The following is a 20,109-nucleotide window of genomic DNA, read 5'->3' as shown; positions in this document are numbered from 1 at the left end:
ACGCGGTCAGGCTGGTCACTACCACGCGGTCAGGCTGGTCACTACCACGCGGTCAGGCTGGTCATTAACACACGGTCAGGCTGGTCACTACCACGCGGTCAGGCTGGTCACTACCACGCGGTCAGGCTGGTCACTACCACGCGGTCAGGCTGGTCACTACCACGCGGTCAGGCTGGTCATTAACACACGGTCAGGCTGGTCACTACCACGCGGTCAGGCTGGTCATTAACACACGGTCAGGCTGGTCACTACCACGCGGTCAGGCTGGTCACTACCACGCGGTCAGGCTGGTCACTACCACGCGGTCAGGCTGGTCACTACCACGCGGTCAGGCTGGTCACTACCACGCGGTCAGGCTGGTCACTACCACGCGGTCAGGCTGGTCACTACCACGCGGTCAGGCTGGTCACTACCACGCGGTCAGGCTGGTCACTACCACGCGGTCAGGCTGGTCACTACCACACGGTCAGGCTGGTCACTACCACGCGGTCAGGCTGGTCATTAACACGCGGTCAGGCTGGTCACTACCACACGGTCAGGCTGGTCATTACCACACGGTCAGGCTGGTCAATAACACACGGTCAGGCTGGTCATTAACACACGGTCAGGCTGGTCATTAACACACGGTCAGGCTGGTCACTACCACACGGTCAGGCTGGTCATTACCACACGGTCAGGCTGGTCACTACCACGCGGTCAGGCTGGTAACTACCACGCGGTCAGGCTGGTCACTACCACGCGGTCAGGCTGGTCACTACCACACGGTCAGGCTGGTCACTACCACGCGGTCAGGCTGGTCACTACCACACGGTCAGGCTGGTCATTACCACACGGTCAGGCTGGTCATTAACACACGGTCAGGCTGGTCATTACCACACGGTCAGGCTGGTCATTAACACACGGTCAGGCTGGTCACTACCACGCAGTCAGGTTCACTCAAAAGGTTAGGAAAACAATGTTGATTTACTCTCATTTACATGGTCACTCACACGTCAGGATTTGGACCCCCCCCCCCCCCCCCCCCCCTCCCAGCTAGAAAAACATGATTGACTGATTGACAGATACTCACTGGTAGCCATCTTCTCTGAGGGACAAGGAGGTATCCCATGGTTCACAGCCCAGTCATGTGCTCCTCGACCCACTAGAAAGCTTAAGAGATCAAAAAAAAAGAACAATAAACGATGCTTTCAGTGGAGGAAATTCATCGCAGAGATCACACAGTTAAAATCACACCTCTAGCTCTTGGCCCCGGTTGGATTATATGTTCTCTCAGTCATTTCAGATATCCTTTTCACCATTAATTCCCTTGTGAGTTAGTAGAGTGTTACTGCTGTGCCAGTGATCGTTACAGAAATAGTTAAGAGCCTCCTGGGTTACATTGAGCTCCACAAAGTAAATCTGTGAAAGGTAAGACAAAATACTGGACAATAGTGTTTTTTTTTAAATAATTTTTTAAAAGAGATGTTTACCAGGGGGGTATTCGTCCGGCTGACAGCTTTCCTTTCTGGGCTTCACTCAGTAACCTGTTGGCCACCAGCACTGGGTTGTTTATACCTGCACAGGAAACAGAAAGGTTGTGAATAAAGGGGTTTTACATAGGTCCCTGTCTCCATGGTACATATAGATACACCAGGCCATGTTCTGTGGTTACATAGGGCCCTGTCTCCATGGTACATATAGATACACCAGGCCATGTTCTGTGGTTACATAGGTCCCTGTCTCCATGGTACATATAGATACACCAGGCCATGTTCTGTGGTTACATAGGGCCCTGTCTCCATGGTACATATAGATACACCAGGCCATGTTCTGTGGTTACATAGGGCCCTGTCTCCATGGTACATATAGATCCACCAGGCCATGTTCTGTGGTTACATAGGTCCCTGTCTCCATGGTACATATAGATACACCAGGCCATGTTCTGTGGTTACATAGGGCCCTGTCTCCATGGTACATATAGATACACCAGGCCATGTTCTGTGGTTACATAGGGCCCTGTCTCCATGGTACATATAGATCCACCAGGCCATGTTCTGTGGTTACATAGGGCCCTGTCTCCATGGTACATATAGATCCACCAGGCCATGTTCTGTGGTTACATAGGGCCCTGTCTCCATGGTACATATAGATCCACCAGGCCATGTTCTGTGGTTACATAGGGCCCTGTCTCCATGGTACATATAGATCCACCAGGCCATGTTCTGTGGTTACATAGGGCCCTGTCTCCATGGTACATATAGATACACCAGGCCATGTTCTGGGTTACATAGGGCCCTGTCTCCATGGTACATATAGATCCACCAGGCCATGTTCTGTGGTTACATAGGGCCCTGTCTCCATGGTACATATAGATCCACCAGGCCATGTCCTGTGGTTACATAGGGCCCTGTCTCCATGGTACATATAGATCCACCAGGCCATGTTCTGTGGTTACATAGGGCCCTGTCTCCATGGTACATATAGATCCACCAGGCCATGTCCTGTGGTTAGGACGGCGTAAACACACGTTCACTCGGCTGTTCTTATGTAATAAAACAAGAAATCAGCAGGTAGTCGTTCACGCGGCAGGAAGCCTAGTGGTTAGAGCGTTGGGCCAAGTAACCGAAAGGCTAGATCGAACTGTCCCTAAAACAAGGCAGTTAACCCACTGTTCCCAGGCCGTCATTGTAAATAAGAATTTGTTCTTAGCTGACTTGCCTAGTTAAATAAAAGGTTAAATTTAAAAACAATTTTAAAGATTGCTTGAAGGGATCACCCAGCACCGCAGCTAATGATGAGATGGATTAGTCCATTAGACCAGTGTTTTATTCATCCTGGTTCTGGTGAACCCAAAGGCCGTCCACATTTTGGGCCACGTACGAGACCTCCCCAGACATATGAACACGTCATAAATCATGGCAAAATGCTTAGCATTGTAGGAAATTAGCTTTAAAACAGTAACATTTTCTCTCCACCCCATGGCAAAATGCTTAGCATTGTAGGAAATTAGCTTTAAAACAGTAACATTTTCTCTCCACCCCATGGCAAAATGCTTAGAATTGTAGGAAATTAGCTTTAAAACAGTAACATTTTCTCTCCACCCCATGGCAAAATGCTTAGAATTGTAGGAAATTAGCTTTAAAACAGTAACATTTTCTCTCCACCCCATGGCAAAATGCTTAGAATTGTAGGAAATTAGCTTTAAAACAGTAACATTTTCTCTCCACCCCATGGCAAAATGCTTAGAATTGTAGGAAATTAGCTTTAAAACAGTAACATTTTCTCCACCCTATGGCAAAATGCTTAGAATTGTAGGAAATTTGCTTTAAAACAGTAACATTTTCTCTCCACCCCATGGCAAAATGCTTAGCATTGTAGGAAATTAGCTTTAAAACAGTAACATTTTCTCTCCACCCCATGGCAAAATGCTTAGAATTGTAGGAAATTAGCTTTAAAACAGTAACATTTTCTCTCCACCCCATGGCAAAATGCTTAGCATTGTAGGAAATTAGCTTTAAAACAGTAACATTTTCTCTCCACCCCATGGCAAAATCCTTAGCATTGTAGGAAATTAGCTTTAAAACAGTAACATTTTCTCTCCACCCCATGGCAAAATGCTTAGAATTGTAGGAAATTAGCTTTAAAACAGTAACATTTTCTCTCCACCCCATGGCAAAATCCTTAGCGTTGTAGGAAATTAGCTTTAAAACAGTAACATTTTCTCTCCACCACATGGCAAAATGCTTAGCATTGTAGGAAATTAGCTTTAAAACAGTAACATTTTCTCTCCACCCCATGGCAAAATGCTTAGAATTGTAGGAAATTAGCTTTAAAACAGTAACATTTTCTCTCCACCCCATGGCAAAATGCTTAGCATTGTAGGAAATTAGCTTTAAAACAGTAACATTTTCTCTCCACCCCATGGCAAAATCCTTAGCATTGTAGGAAATTAGCTTTAAAACAGTAACATTTTCTCTCCACCCCATGGCAAAATGCTTAGAATTGTAGGAAATTAGCTTTAAAACAGTAACATTTTCTCTCCACCCCATGGCAAAATCCTTAGCATTGTAGGAAATTAGCTTTAAAACAGTAACATTTTCTCTCCACCCCATGGCAAAATGCTTAGAATCGTAGGAAATTAGCTTTAAAACAGTAACATTTTCTCTCCACCCCATGGCAAAATGTGTAGAATTTTAAGAAGTTAGTGCCCCCCCACACACACACACAAAAAGTACAAAAATAATGAATATTGAATAATATACTGAATATATAATACGAGTCAAAAGTTTGGACACACCTACTCATTCAAGGGTTTTTCTTTATTTTTTACTATTTTCTACATTGTAGAATAATAGTGAAGACATCAAAACTGTGAAATAACACATATGGAATCATGTAGTAACCAAAAAAAGTGTTAAAATCAAAGTATATTTTATATTTGAGATTCTTCAAAGTAGCCACCCGTTGTCTTGATGACAGCTTTACACACTCTTGGCATTCTCTCAACCAGCTTCACCTGGAATGCTTTTCCAACAGTCTTGAAGGAGTTCCCACACATGCTGAGCACTTGCTGGCTGCTTTTCCTTCACTCCGCGGTCCAACTCATCCCAAACCATCTCAATTGGGTTGAGGTCGAGTGATTGTGGAGGCCAGGTCATCTGATGCAGCACTCCATCACTCTCCTTCTTGGTCAAATAGCCCTTACACAGCCTGGAGGTGTTGGGTCATTGTTCTGTTGATAAACCAATGATCGTCCCACTAAGCTCAAACCAGATGGGATGGCGTATCACTGCAGAGTGCTGTGGTGGCCATGCTGGTTAAGTGTGCCTTGAATTATAAATAAATCACAGTGTCACCAGCAAAGCACCTCCACACCTCCTCCTCCATGCTTCACGGTGGGAACCACACATGCAGAGATCATTCGTTCACCTACTCTGCATCTCACAAAGACACGGCGGTTGAAACCAAAAAATCTCAAATTTAGACTCATCAGACCAAAGGACAGATTTCCACCAGTCTAATGTCCATTGCTCATGTTTCTTGGCCCAAGCAAGTCTCTTCTTCTTATTGGTGTCCTTTAGTAATGGTTTCTTTGCAGCAATTCGACCATGAACAGTTGATGTTGAGATGTGTCTGTTACTTGAACTCTGTGAAGCATTTACTTGAGCTACAATTTCTGAGGCTGGTAACTCTAATGAACTTATCCTCTGCAGCAGAGGTAACTCTGGGTCTCCCTTTCCTGTGGTGGTCCTCATGAGAGACAGTTTCATCACAGCTCTTGATGGTTTTTGCAACTGCACTTGAAGAAACTTTCAAAGTTCTTGAAATTGACTGATCTTCATGTCTTAAAGTAATGATGGACTGTCATTTCTCTTTGCTTATTTGAGCTGTTCTTGCCATAATATGGACTTGGTCTTTTACCAAATAGGGCTATATTCTGTATACCACCCCTACCTTGTTACAACACAACTGAATGGCTCAAACACAGGAAAGAAAGAAATGCCACAAATTAACTTTTAACAAAGCACACCTGTTAATTTAAATGCATTCCAGGTGACTACCTCATGAATCTGGCTGAGTGTGCAAAGCTGTCATCAAGGCAAAGGGTGGCTACTTTGAAGAACCTCAAATCTATTTTGATTTGTTTAACACTTTTTTGGTTACTACATGTGTGTTATTGAATAGTTTTGATGTCTTCACTATTATTCTGCAGAAAATAGTAAAAATAAAGAAAAACCATTGAATGAGTAGGTGTCCAAACCTTTGACTGGTACTAATTAATTAAATATATATTTTATTCTGTGTGTGTGTGTGTGTAATTATATATATATATACACACACACACACATACATACACACAGAATAAAAATATAAACGCAACATGGTCAAATAAAAGATACGCACAAAAAAACAATTATTTCTCTTAAATTTTGTGCAAAACTTTGTTTACATCCTCGTTAGTGAACATTTCTCCTTCGCCAAGATAAACCATCCATCTGACAGATGTGGCATATCAAGAAGCTGATTTAAACAGCATGATCATTACACAGGTGCACCTTGTGCTGTGGACAATCAAAAGGCCACTCTCAAATATACAATTTCGTCACTCAACACAACGCCACAGAAGTTGAAGGAAGCATGAAATTGTCATGCTGACTGCAGGAATGTCCACCAGAGCCGTTTCCAGAGAATTTAAAAGTAAATTTTCTATACCATAAAGCGCCTCCAATGTCATTTTAGAGAATTTGGCGGTACATCCAACCGGCCTTCAAAACCACAGACCAGCACGTCAGCTCAGGACCTCCACAACAGCTCTATGGAGCCAGTAAATAGACTGGTACACGCCAGGTACTGTTGTGGTGTATTCCACTTAGCAGACACCTCTGTCCAAACTTCTTACAAGAGAAGTGAGTAAATATATATATATTTTTTTTTGTTAAGTGTCTCGGATCTCTGTGGGAATTGAACCTACAACCTTGGCTCATAGACCTGTTATAGGACGTGGTTTACAATACACCTACGTAGTGAATTACTACACTGCCCTTATGTGAAATACAGGCCTGGAAAGAACAGAACAAAACAGAACAGGTCCAATCGGAGCCAAGAAACTTTCATTTGTCATGTACTGATTTAAATTTTAAAAATGTCTGACTGTTGCAGCACGCAGGGGAGTAAAAGACGGCGTCTGTGTCTTGTTTTGTTGTTTTACCTCAATGTCGAAATGCCCGCTGACGTTCGCCTCTAGTGTGTGTGTGTGTGTGTGTGTGGTTGTGTGTGTGGTTGTGTGGTTGTGTGTGTGTGTGTGTGTGGTTGTGTGTGTGTGTGTGTGTGGTTGTGTGTGTGTGTGTGTGTGGTTGTGTGTGTGTGTGTGTGGTTGTGTGTGTGTGTGTGTGTGGTTGTGTGTGTGTGTGTGGTTGTGTGTGTGTGTGGTTGTGTGTGTGTGGTTGTGTTTGTGTGTGTGTGGTTGTGTGTGTGTGTGTGTGGTTGTGTGTGTGTGTGTGTGGTTGTGTGTGTGTGTGTGGTTGTGTGTGTGGTTGTGTGTGTGTGTGTGTGTTGTGTGTGTGTGTGTGTGGTTGTGTGTGTGTGGTTGTGTGTGTGTGTGTGTGTGGTTGTGTGTGTGTGTGTGTGTGGTTGTGGTTGTGGTTGTGTGTGTGGTTGTGTGTGTGTGTGTGGTTGTGTGTGTGGTTGTGTGTGTGTGGTTGTGTGTGTGTGTGTGGTTGTGTGTGTGGTTGTGTGTGTGTGGTTGTGTGTTCTCAGAACATTGTGAAGTCTATACTCAGGAGATCTGCCTTTGCTGGAGGCCTTTTTGGCGCAGGGCAGACTGCTGAAATGTTAATGGTGAACACTGTGCAGGACTGGTTACAAAGCCAATAACATCGTCACTCTTTTAAAAGGGGTTGGATCTGTAGATGTAGAACCAGCTATCGAGGAATGCACTCCACAAAGCTGAAGGGTTGGTTCAGGGGACTGTACAATGCTGATAGCTCAAGGGTTGGTTCAGGGTGGCGTATAGCTGAAAAGTTGGTTCAGGGTTGCTTATAGCTGAAGTTCTACCATAGATCCCAACAGGCAGAGCTGGTTGAAATAACGTCAATCTGACAACATTACAACCAGAATAGAATATATTTTCTAGAAGTTTTGCCCCCTGCGATAGGGCTTTAAATAGTTGCTAGTTACACAAACACGAAGGCATCAGTAGTTGGTCAGTAACCCACCACTAACAGCACCTACAGCTCCGTAACGTAAAGACTTCCCATCCATGATGCTGGCGTCACACTCGATCTCCCCAGACAGGTTTAAGTTAGAGCCCATTCCAGCGTTGGTGAACGGAGAATCCTGTGGATGACAAAAACATTTAGAAGAATCATGAACTGACACTTTGACACAGATAAACAAAGGAACGTCCTCTCACTGTCAACTGCGTTTATTTTCAGCAAACTTAAACATGTGTAAATATTTGTATGAACATAACAAGATTCAACAACTGAGACATAAACTGAACAAGTTCCACAGACATGTGACTAACAGAAATGGAATAATGTGTCCCTGAACAAATGGGGGGGGTCAAAATCAAAAGTAACAGTCACTATCTGGTGTGGCCACCAGCTGCATTAAGTACTGTAGTGCATCTCCTCCTCATGGACTGCACCCGATTTGCCAGTTCTTGCTGTGAGATGTTACCCCACTCTTCCACCAAGAAACCTGCAAGTTCCCAGACATTTCTGGGAGGGGGGAATGGCCCTAGTCCTCACCCTCCGATCCAAAGGGTCCCAGGCGTGAGATCCGGGCTCGTCGCTGGCCATGGCAGAACACTGACATTTCTGTCTTGCAGGAAGTCACGCACAGAATGAGCAGTATGGCTGGTGGCATTGTCATGCTGGAGGGTCATGTCAGGATGAGCCTGCAGGAAGGTTACCACATGAGGGAGGAGGATGTCTTCCCTGTAACGCACAGCGTTGAGATTGCCTGCAATGACAACAAGCTCAGTCCGATGATGCTGTGACACACCGCCCCAGACAATGACAGACCCTCCACCTCTAAATCGATCCCATTCCAAAGTACAGGCCTCGGTGTAAAGCTCATTCCATCGACAATAAATGCGAATCCGACCATCACCCCTGGTGAGACAAAACTGCGACTCGTCAGTGAAGAGCGCTTTTTGCCAGTCCTGTCTGGTCCAGCGATGGTGGGTTTGTGCCCATAGTGATGATGTCTGGTGAGGACCTGCCTTACAACAGGCCTACAGGCCCTCAGTCCAGCCTCTCACAGACAGTCTGAGCACTGATGGAGAGATTGTGCATTCCTGGTGTAACTTGGGCAGTTGTTGTTGCTATCCTGTACCTGTCCCGCAGGTGTGATGTTCAGATGTACCGATCCTGTGCAGGTGTTGTTACACGTGGTCTGTCACTGCGAGGATGATCAGCTGTCCGTCCTGTCTCCCTGTAGCGCTGTCTTAGGCGTCTCACAGTACGCACATTGCAATTTATTGCCCTGGCCACATCTGCAGTCCTCATGCCTCCTTGCAGCATGCCTAAGGCACGTTCACGCAGATGAGCAGGGACCCTGGGCATCTTTCTTTGGTGTTTTTCAGAGTCAGTAGAAAGGCCTCTTTAGTGTCCTAAGTTTTCATAACTGTGACCTTAATTGCCTACCGTCTGTAAGCTGTTAGTGTCTTAACAACCGTTCCACAGGTGCATGTTCATTAAATGTTTATGGTTCATTGAACAAGCATGGGAAACAGTGTTTAAACCCTTTACAAATGAAGATCTGTGAAGTTATTTGGATTTTTACAAATTATCTTTGAAAGACAAAGGTCCTGAAAAAGGGAAGTTTCTTTGCCAAGTTTACATTAAGAAATAGGACATTTAGACACAGATATACATTTTCACAGAAAGGAAACTTTACTAGGGCCTCCTTCCTTCACCCAGTAGGAGGACTAAGTAGCTGTGATCTAAACATAGATGTTATGTCACACATCACTTTGTAAGGATCCTAACAGTCCATTCAGTCCATTAAATACTCACTCTGTGATATGCATGTTTTTAGAATTCAGGAGTAGTGCTTTAAAAGGCATCTGTGGTTGGATTTAATGCGTGTCTGTACTCAGATTCAGTGTGCAATAGGGCTGGGCTTTACTTTTTTTTAAATTATATATATATATAAAGGTTTTCCTCTAAAATCAGCTTTGTTGTACAAATACACCGCAATTCAAACAGTCAACAAAAATCTAATTAAATGATGGTGAAAATTGTGAAATTACATTAGGAAGGTAATCAGACCTCTTGACTTTTCCCACTTTTTGTTACATAACAGCCTAAATCTAAAATATATATATTTTTCTTAAATGTATCCTACACACACACACACAATACACCACAGCAAAAAACAGGTCTTTAGAAATGTTTGTAAATTTATTACAAATAAAAAACTGAAATATCATATTTGCGTAAGTATTCAGACCCTGTACTCAGTACTTTGTTGAAGCACCTTTGGCAGCGATTACAGCCTCGAGTCTTCTTGGGTATGATGCTACAAGCTTGACACACCTGTATTTGGGGAGTTTCTCCCATTCTTCTCTGCAGATCCTCTCAAGCTCTGTCAGGTTGGATGGGGAGAATCGCTCTGTCTCTCGAAAGATGTTTGATGGGGGTTCAAGTCTGGGCTCTAGCTGGGCCACTCAAGGACATTGAAACTTGTCTCGAAGGTGAACCTTCGTTCCAGTCTGAGGTCCTGAGCGTTCTAGAGCAGGTTGTCAAGGGGCTCTCTGTACTTTGCTCCGTTCATCTTTGCCTCGTTCCTGACTAGTCTCCCGGTCCCTGCCGCTGAAAAACATTCTTCTCAGCATGCTGCCAACACCACCATGCTTCACCATAGGGATGCTGCCAGGTTTCCTCCAAACGTGACGCTCTGCATTCAGGTCAAAGAGTTCAATCTTGGTTTCATCAGACCAGAGAATCTTGTTTCTCATGGTCTGAGAAAATATAGGTGCCTTTTGGCAAACTCCAAGTGGGCTGTCATATTCCTTTTTACTGAGGAGTGGGTTCCATCTGGGTTCCATCTGGCAACTCTACCATAAAGGCCTGATTGGTGGAGTGCTGCAGAGATGGCTGTCCTTCTGGAAGGTTCTCCCATCTCCACAGAGGAACTCTGGAGCTCTGTCAGAGTGAACATCGGGTTCTTGGTCACCTCACTGACCAAGGCCCTTCTCCCCTAATTGCTCAGTTTGGCCGGGCGGCCAGCTCTAGGAAGACTCTTGGTGGATCCAAACTTCTTCCATTTCAGAATGATGGAGGCCACTGTGTTCTTGGGGACCTTCAATGCTGCAGAAATGTTTTGGTACCCTTCCCCAGATCTCTGCCTCGACACAATCCTGTCTCGGATCTCTACAAACAATTCCTTGTTCTCATGTCTTGGTTATTGCTCTGACATGCTCTGTCAACTGTGGGACCTTATATAGACAGGTGTGTGCCTTTCCAAATCATGTCCAATCAATTGAATTTACCACAGGTGGACTCCAATCAAGTTGTAGAAATATGTCAAGGATGTTCAATGGAAACAGGATGCACCTGAGAACAATTCCGAGTCTCATAGCAAAGGGTCTGAAAACGTAAGTAAATACGATATCCTTTAAAAAAATATATATACATTTGAAAACATTTCTAAAAAAACTGTTTTCGCTTTGTCATTATAGGGTATTGTGTGTAGATTTTATTTATTTTATTTAACTAGGCAAGTCAGTTTAGAACAAATTCGTATTTACAATGACGGCCTACAAAAAAAAAAGACTTCTTTAATGAAAGAAAAACATTTCCTCATCAATTTGAGAATAAGGCTGTAACGTAACAACATGTGGAAAAAGGGGGAGGGGTCTGAATAGTTTCCTGAATGCAGCGCCTCTCTCCCTGTATATATGGCAGTGCCTCTCTCCCTGTATATATGGCAGTGCCTCTCTCCCTGTATATATGGCAGTGCCTCTCTCCCTGTATATATGGCAGTGCCTCTCTCCCTGTATATATGGCAGTGCCTCTCTCCCTGTATATATGGCAGTGCCTCTCTCCCTGTATATATGGCAGTGCCTCTCTCCCTGTATATATGGCAGTGCCTCTCTCCCTGTATATATGGCAGTGCCTCTCTCCCTGTATATATGGCAGTGCCTCTCTCCCTGTATATATGGCAGTGCCTCTCTCCCTGTATATATGGCAGTGCCTCTCTCCCTGTATATATGGCAGTGCCTCTCTCCCTGTATATATGGCAGTGCCTCTCTCCCTGTATATATGGCAGTGCCTCTCTCCCTGTATATATGGCAGTGCCTCTCTCCCTGTATATATGGCAGTGCCTCTCTCCCTGTATATATGGCAGTGCCTCTCTCCCTGTATATATGGCAGTGCCTCTCTCCCTGTATATATGGCAGTGCCTCTCTCCCTGTATATATGGCAGTGCCTCTCTCCCTGTATATATGGCAGTGCCTCTCTCCCTGTATATATGGCAGTGCCTCTCTCCCTGTATATATGGCAGTGCCTCTCTCCCTGTATATATGGCAGTGCCTCTCTCCCTGTATATATGGCAGTGCCTCTCTCCCTGTATATATGGCAGTGCCTCTCTCCCTGTATATATGGCAGTGCCTCTCTCAGCCCTCATGTGTCATAGAACACGTTTAAATCCTCTCTGGTTCCAAGATAACTCAAGCTGAACTAGGTCCGTGGTCTCACACACACACACACACACACACACACACACACACACTAACCTCAAGCTGAACTAGGGCTGCGGTCACACACACACTAACCTCAAGCTGAACTAGGTCCGTGGTCTCACACACACACTAACCTCAAGCTGAACTAGGTCCGTGGTCTCACACTCACACTAACCTCAAGCTGAACTAGGTCCGTGGTCTCACACACACACACACACACACACTAACCTCAAGCTCAACAAGGGCTGCGGTCACACACACACTAACCTCAAGCTGAACTAGGTCCGTGGTCTCACACACACACTAACCTCAAGCTGAACTAGGTCCGTGGTCTCACACTCACACACACACTAACCTCAAGCTGAACTAGGTCCGTGGTCTCACACTCACACTAACCTCAAGCTGAACTAGGTCCGTGGTCTCACACTCACACTAACCTCAAGCTGAACTAGGTCCGTGGTCTCACACTCACACTAACCTCAAGCTGAACTAGGTCCGTGGTCTCACACACACACTAACCTCAAGCTGAACTAGGTCCGTGGTCTCACACTCACACAAACCTCAAGCTGAACTAGGTCCGTGGTCTCACACTCACACTAACCTCAAGCTGAACTAGGTCCGTGGTCTCACACACTCACACTAACCTCAAGCTGAACTAGGTCCGTGGTCTCACACACACACTAACCTCAAGCTGAACTAGGTCCGTGGTCACACACACACACACACACACACTCACACACACACACACACACACACACACACACACTAACCTCAAGCTGAACTAGGTCCGTGGTCTCACACACACACTAACCTCAAGCTGAACTAGGTCCGTGGTCTCACACACACACACACACACACACACACACTAACCTCAAGCTGAACTAGGTCCGTGGTCTCACACACACACTAACCTCAAGCTGAACTAGGTCCGTGGTCTCACACACACACACACACACACACACACACACACACACACACACACACACACACACACACACACACACACACACACACACACACACACACACACACACACACACACACTAACCTCAAGCTGAACTAGGTCCGTGGTCTCACACACACACTAACCTCAAGCTGAACTAGGTCCGTGGTCTCACACTCACACTAACCTCAAGCTGAACTAGGTCCGTGGTCTCACACTCACACACACACACACACACTAACCTCAAGCTGAACTAGGTCCGTGGTCTCACACTCACACACACACTAACCTCAAGCTGAACTAGGTCCGTGGTCTCACACTCACACTAACCTCAAGCTGAACTAGGTCCGTGGTCTCACACTCACACTAACCTCAAGCTGAACTAGGTCCGTGGTCTCACACTCACACTAACCTCAAGCTGAACTAGGTCCGTGGTCTCACACTCACACTCACACTAACCTCAAGCTGAACTAGGTCCGTGGTCTCACACTCACACTAACCTCAAGCTGAACTAGGTCCGTGGTCTCACACTCACACTAACCTCAAGCTGAACTAGGTCCGTGGTCTCACACTCACACTAACCTCAAGCTGAACTAGGTCCGTGGTCTCACACTCACACTAACCTCAAGCTGAACTAGGTCCGTGGTCTCACACTCACACTCACACTAACCTCAAGCTGAACTAGGTCCGTGGTCTCACACTCACACTAACCTCAAGCTGAACTAGGTCCGTGGTCTCACACTCACACTAACCTCAAGCTGAACTAGGTCCGTGGTCTCACACTCACACTAACCTCAAGCTGAACTAGGTCCGTGGTCTCACACTAACCTCAAGCTGAACTAGGTCCGTGGTCTCACACTCACACTAACCTCAAGCTGAACTAGGTCCGTGGTCTCACACTCACACTAACCTCAAGCTCAACAAGGGCTGCGGTCACACACACACACACACTAACCTCAAGCTCAACAAGGGCTGTGGTCACACACACACACACTAACCTCAAGCTCAACAAGGGCTGTGGTCTCTCACACACACACACACACTAACCTCAAGCTCAACAAGGGCTGTGGTCACACACACATACACACACACACACACACACACACACACACACACACACACACACTAACCTCAAGCTCAACAAGGGCTGCGGTCACAGCGTCCACTGCCAGAGCACCGGCTTTCAGTCTGTCCACAGCCTGAGAGAGAGACGTTACATTACAGGTAGGACAGTTGACAGTCGCCGTGTTCACGGGGCGCACAACAGACGAACAAGGGACTGAAACAGGGAGAGTCTCCCTGGACTTACTCGTTGTTGTCCGTTGCATGCCCTAATGAACACGACCCATGATGCAAACAGGGTAAGAGCAATACAATCTCTCTCCTTGCTGATTGAACACCAACAAATCATGGGGATCATATTTCACAGAGACAGCATTTACCTACTGCATCATTCAACACTACAGAGACAGCATTTACCTACTGCATCACTCAACACTACAGAGACAGCATTTACCTACTGCATCACTCAACACTACAGAGACAGCATTTACCTACTGCATCATTCAACACTACAGAGACAGCATTTACCTACTGCATCACTCAACACTACAGAGACAGCATTTACCTACTGCATCATTCAACACTACATAGACAGCATTTACCTACTGCATCACTCAACACTACAGAGACAGCATTTACCTACTGCATCATTCAACACTACAGAGACAGCATTTACCTACTGCATCACTCAACACTACAGAGACAGCATTTATCTACTGCATCACTCAACACTACAGAGACAGCATTTACCTACTGCATCACTCAACACTACAGAGACAGCATTTACCTACTGCATCACTCAACACTACAGAGACAGCATTAACCTACTGCATCACTCAACACTACAGAGACAGCATTTACCTACTGCATCACTCAACACTACAGAGACAGCATTTACCTACTGCATCATTCAACACTACAGAGACAGCATTTACCTACTGCATCATTCAACACTACAGAGACAGCATTTACCTACTGCATCACTTAACACTACATAGACGGCACAGAGAGAGAGACAGAGACGGCACAGAGAGAGAGACAGAGACGGCACAGAGACGGAGACATTACAGACAGAGACGGCACAGAGACAGAGACGGCACAGAGACGGCACAGAGACAGAGACGGCACAGAGACAGAGACGGCACAGAGACAGAGACGGCACCGAGACAGAGACGGCACAGAGACAGAGACGGCACAGAGACAGAGACGGCACAGAGACGGCACCGAGACAGAGACGGCACCGAGACAGAGACGGCACCGAGACAGAGACGGCACCGAGACAGAGACGGCACCGAGAGAGACGGCACCGAGACAGAGACGGCACCGAGACAGAGACGGCACAGAGACAGAGACAGAGACGGCACAGAGACAGAGACGGCACAGAGACAGAGACGGCACAGAGACAGAGACGGCACAGAGACAGAGACGGCACAGAGACAGAGACGACACAGAGACGACATCGAGAGAGAGACAGAGACGGCACAGAGACAGAGACGACATCGAGAGAGTGACGGCACAGAGACAGAGACGACATCGAGAGAGTGACGGCACAGAGACAGAGACGACATCGAGAGAGAGACGGCACAGAGACAGAGACGACATCGAGAGAGACGACATCGAGAGAGAGACGGCACAGAGACAGAGACGGAGACAGAGACGACATCGAGAGAGAGACAGAGACGGCACAGAGACAGTACACAGAGAGACAGCACTGAGACAGAATATAGACAGACAGTAGACAACAGAGAAAGAGACAGTAGGGACATGACAGAGACAACACAAAGACAGCAAAGAGACAGTAGACAGCACAGTAGACAGCACAGAGACAGACAGCACAGAGACAGCTAGCACAGAGACAGCCAGCACAGAGACAGCCAGCACAGAGACAGCCAAAAGACAGCACAGAGACAGACAACACAGAAACAGCAAAGAGACAGAGACAACACAGAGACAGCAAAGAGACAGTAGACAGCACAAAGAGACAACACAGAGACAGCATATAGACAGTACAGAGACAGGATAGAGACTTGGACAGCATATAGACAGACAGAGACAGCATATAGACAGACAGTACAGAGACAGGTTAGAGACAGACAGCACAGAGACAGATAGTACAGAGACAGGATAGAGACAGCACAGAGACAGCCAGCACAGAGACAGCATATAGACAGACAGAGACAGAGACAGGATAGAGACTTGGACAGACAGCCGATGTTCCCCGTGGACGTCTGTAGCTGCTAACCCTAACCCTAACCCTAACCCTGACCCTGACCCTGACCCAGACCCTGACCCAACCCTGACCCTGACCCAACCCGACCCTGACCCTGACCCTGACCCTGCTCTAATCTGATGGACTATAAAATACAAGTAAAAGGAGGTTTTCTGCTGAAAACACAGGAAGTGCCGGAACATGACATTACAGCGTGTAGTTTTCTCCGACCAGCTGAGACTGACGATGCCGTGTTACCATTACACATAACTCCCTGACGCAACACCGTCTCACACGGGACTCCTCTCTGAAGACAGGGTGCTAGATCCCTCCCTGTCCTCCTGATCTGAACACGACCACAGCGCTGTCGTCTCAATACTCTACCGCGGCTTCCTCTCAATTCAATTCAATTCAAGGGGCTTTATTGGCATGGGAAACAGGCGTTAACATTGGCCAAAGCCATGTGCAAAGCGGTGCATTCTGCACTGATGCAGGAAGCGCCGGACAAGGCGAAGGAAACTCACTCTCTGACAAGCTCTCTTGCAGACATGCCTGTATTCCTTGGCTTTGGACTCAGAGTGGTATCCTGCTCCTGAAAAAAAATACAACACACAAAGAAGTGAAAAGAAGGTATGTGATGTGAATTTTTTTTATTTATTTTTTTTTAAAAGGGTTGCAAATTCATCAGTAAAGACAGTGTGTCGTTTTCAACAGCTGGTTAATGATGACATCATCCTACATCCCATTTTGTAGGCCTCTCTTTCACGGTCTGCATAGTCAGAGGCCATGTCAGAATACACAGACGTGGGTTCAAAATAGTAGGGGGATGTAAATGCCAGGATGTTGTACTCATTTCTGCACACTATTGAGGAAGAGAATAGTATTTTCACACGCACACATGCGCGAGCGCACACACACACACGCGTGTATGTTCGACAACTGCTGATAAATTAGAATAGGGGACGCACTCTACCAAAAATGTATGAACAGCGGGAAACAAGCTCTCTAAGTGTGGTTAAAGTAGTAGGTAAGAAGACAGAACACGATAACGCTCCAGAAGTGATAACAGATTCAGTATATATATAGAGACAGTCAACGTCATCAGTAACTTATCCTTATCACATGTAAACTGAATGTCATCTCATCGGACACCTGACAACGGCTTAATTTACGCAGCACAGAAAAATCAGACCACTAAAGGTACACCAAAGTACACCAAACCTGCATGCACCAACACAAAGCCAACAGCGTTCCCCTTGTCGTTTCTGTCTGCAGGAGACTCCTGTGGTGTGACTGTCGACCAGGAGGCAGGAGGGGGTTGTTGCTCTTCAGCACAGTTCAGTGGCGTCTCCATAACCCTCCACATGCATCATGGACCATTGGCCCCAGGTAACACTGGCATCTTGGCTCTCACACCTGGGAGAAAATATATATTTTTTTTTTTAAATGGGGAGATGCCATTTGTCCTACTAGGAATGGTGGCTTAAGCATCTGTGTACCACAATTGATAAACGAGTTGTATTTTAGCAAATGCCTATAAGCAGTGTCAACAGTCATCTGCTGAACGTGATCTATGAACATTGTGTGATTTTGGACTGTGCTTTGATAGTCTGGATAAGTAGGTGCCGACACTAAAAAGGCGCACAATATCATTTTAGTTCAAACCTGCTTGGGGAAAAGCTCATCGCACAAATCAACTGAGTGGGGACACAGTGTTGCTGCTGGGTTGTTTGACTGAGACGGGTTGCCTGCCACAATGTAAACAATGTGATTCCCCGAGACTACATCATTCAGGCTGACATGCCATTGTAGGCATTAGCTTAGCTGGCTAGTCTGTTTGGAAGCTAGTTAGCCTTAACGTCTAGGTTGTTATCGAATAAATTGATTTAAAAATAAAAGTGTCTAACTAACGATTAGAGAAAGGTAGCATGTGTCCCTCAGTGCGTAGTTACAGCGTGCAAATATTCGTTGACATCTAACGTTTTGCGACAACTGAGCAAGCTAACTAGCTACATAGCATAGCATCCACATTTTGAAGACTCGACTATAAAAACTTGTTTTTTTGCACGAATCTGCTAACTAGCTGCCACACTAGTACGGACCAGGTACGTGTTCTTGTGTTTATGTGAAAACTTACTTTACTATTAAAAACTTTGCAAGTTGAGATTGTACTCTGGCTGCGGCTCTGCAGCAGAAATCTCTTCCGGGTTCAGGGTTACGTCACATGACGCAAATGTGCGCGTCCCAAAACATTATTGCCACGTTCAAATACTAGTCGGCACCAGGAAACTCGGTAATTTTCAACTTTTGTAACTGTTTATAGTTATACAATTGCCGCTATCAACCAGATGGCAAGTCGGAAATTTCCGCGTTTACTCGTTTCCGACTAGACTGGAACGAGACATAATCCCACGAGTTTTACACTGAACATAAATATAAACGCGAAATGTAGTGCTGGTCCCATGTATCTTGAGCTGAAATAAAAGATCCCCGAAATTATCCATATGCACAAACATATTATTTATCTAATTTGTTTTTCCCAAATGTGTTTACATCCCTGTTGCCCAAATAATACATCCATCTGACAGGTGTGGCAAATCAAAAAGCTGATTAAACAGCATGATCATTACACAGGTGCACCTTGTGCTGGGGACAATAAAAGGCCACACTAAAATGTGCAGTTTTGTCACACAACACAATGCCACAGATATCTCAAGTTTTGAGGGAGCGTGCAATTGGCCCGCTGACTGCGGGAATGTCCACCAGAGCTGTTGCCAGAGAATTTAATGTTCATTTCTCTACCATAAGCCGCCTCCAACATCGTTTTAGAGAATTTGGCAGTAGGTTCAACCGGCCTCACAACTGCCGACCACATGTATGGCGTCGTGTGGGCGAGCGGTTTGCAGATGTCAACGTTGTGAACAGAGTGCCCCATGGTGGCGGTGGGGTTATGGTATCGGCAGGCAAAAGCTACAGACAGCGAACACAATTGCATTTTATTGGTGGCAATTTGAATGCACAGAGATACCATGGCGAGATTCTGAGGCCCATTGTTATGCCATTCACCCACCACCATCACATCATGTTTCAGCATGATCATTTTGTTTCACTAGGTAAGTCAGTTAAGAACAAATTCTTATTTATAATGACAGCCTACCCCGGCCAAACCCAGACAACGCTGGGCCAATTGTGCACCACCCTATGGGACTCCCAATCACAGCCAGATGTGAAACAGCCTGGATTTGAAATCAGTGACTGTAGTGAACCCTCTTGCACTGAGATACAGTGCCTTAGACCACTGCGCCACTGCTAGTACCCATGTCACTAAGAATCTATACACCATTCCTGGAAGCTGAAAATGTCATAGTCCTTACATGGCCTGCACACTCACCAGACATGTCACCCATTGAGCATGTTTGGGATGCTCTGGATCGATGTGTACGACAGTGTGTTCCAGCTCCCGCCAATATCGAGCAACTTCGCACAGCCATTGAAGAGGAGCGGGGACAACATTCCACAATCAAGAGCCTGATCAACTCTATGTGAAAGAGATGTGTCATCCTGCACAAGGCAAGTGGTGACCAGTGGTGACCAGGTACTGACTGGTTTTTCTGATGGTTTTTCTGATCCACGCCCCTCTACCTTCTGTAGTGAATCTATTTAAATTGACTGCTTTCCTTCTATGAACTGTAACTCAGTAAAATCTTTGAAAGCTTTGCATGT

General features: G+C 45.8%; 1 protein-coding gene across 1 annotated transcript in view; it reads right to left on the bottom strand.

Moving 5' to 3' along the window:
* Positions 1–18,594, bottom strand: part of LOC139396436 (threonine aspartase 1-like) — a gene marked incomplete at its 3' end in the record, with an annotated part of 26,008 nt that extends 7,414 nt beyond the window's left edge. Inside the window, exons 1-7 of the mRNA XM_071143480.1 lie at positions 18,524–18,594; positions 17,608–17,802; positions 16,911–16,978; positions 14,246–14,314; positions 7,695–7,815; positions 1,470–1,554; positions 1,070–1,149 (exon numbers count right to left, since the gene is read on the bottom strand). Coding sequence (XP_070999581.1) covers positions 1,070–1,149; positions 1,470–1,554; positions 7,695–7,815; positions 14,246–14,314; positions 16,911–16,978; positions 17,608–17,752 — 568 coding nt within the window. The remainder of the gene's footprint in view (positions 1–1,069; positions 1,150–1,469; positions 1,555–7,694; positions 7,816–14,245; positions 14,315–16,910; positions 16,979–17,607; positions 17,803–18,523) is intronic.
* Positions 18,595–20,109: the final 1,515 nt, after the last annotated feature.

The sequence above is a fragment of the Oncorhynchus clarkii genome, unplaced genomic scaffold (genome assembly GCF_045791955.1).
Source record: "Oncorhynchus clarkii lewisi isolate Uvic-CL-2024 unplaced genomic scaffold, UVic_Ocla_1.0 unplaced_contig_5071_pilon_pilon, whole genome shotgun sequence".
Taxonomy (NCBI): Eukaryota; Metazoa; Chordata; class Actinopteri; order Salmoniformes; family Salmonidae; genus Oncorhynchus; species Oncorhynchus clarkii.
Note: the sequence above shows the minus strand (reverse complement) of the source record. Positions and strands in the feature narration are given on the sequence as shown.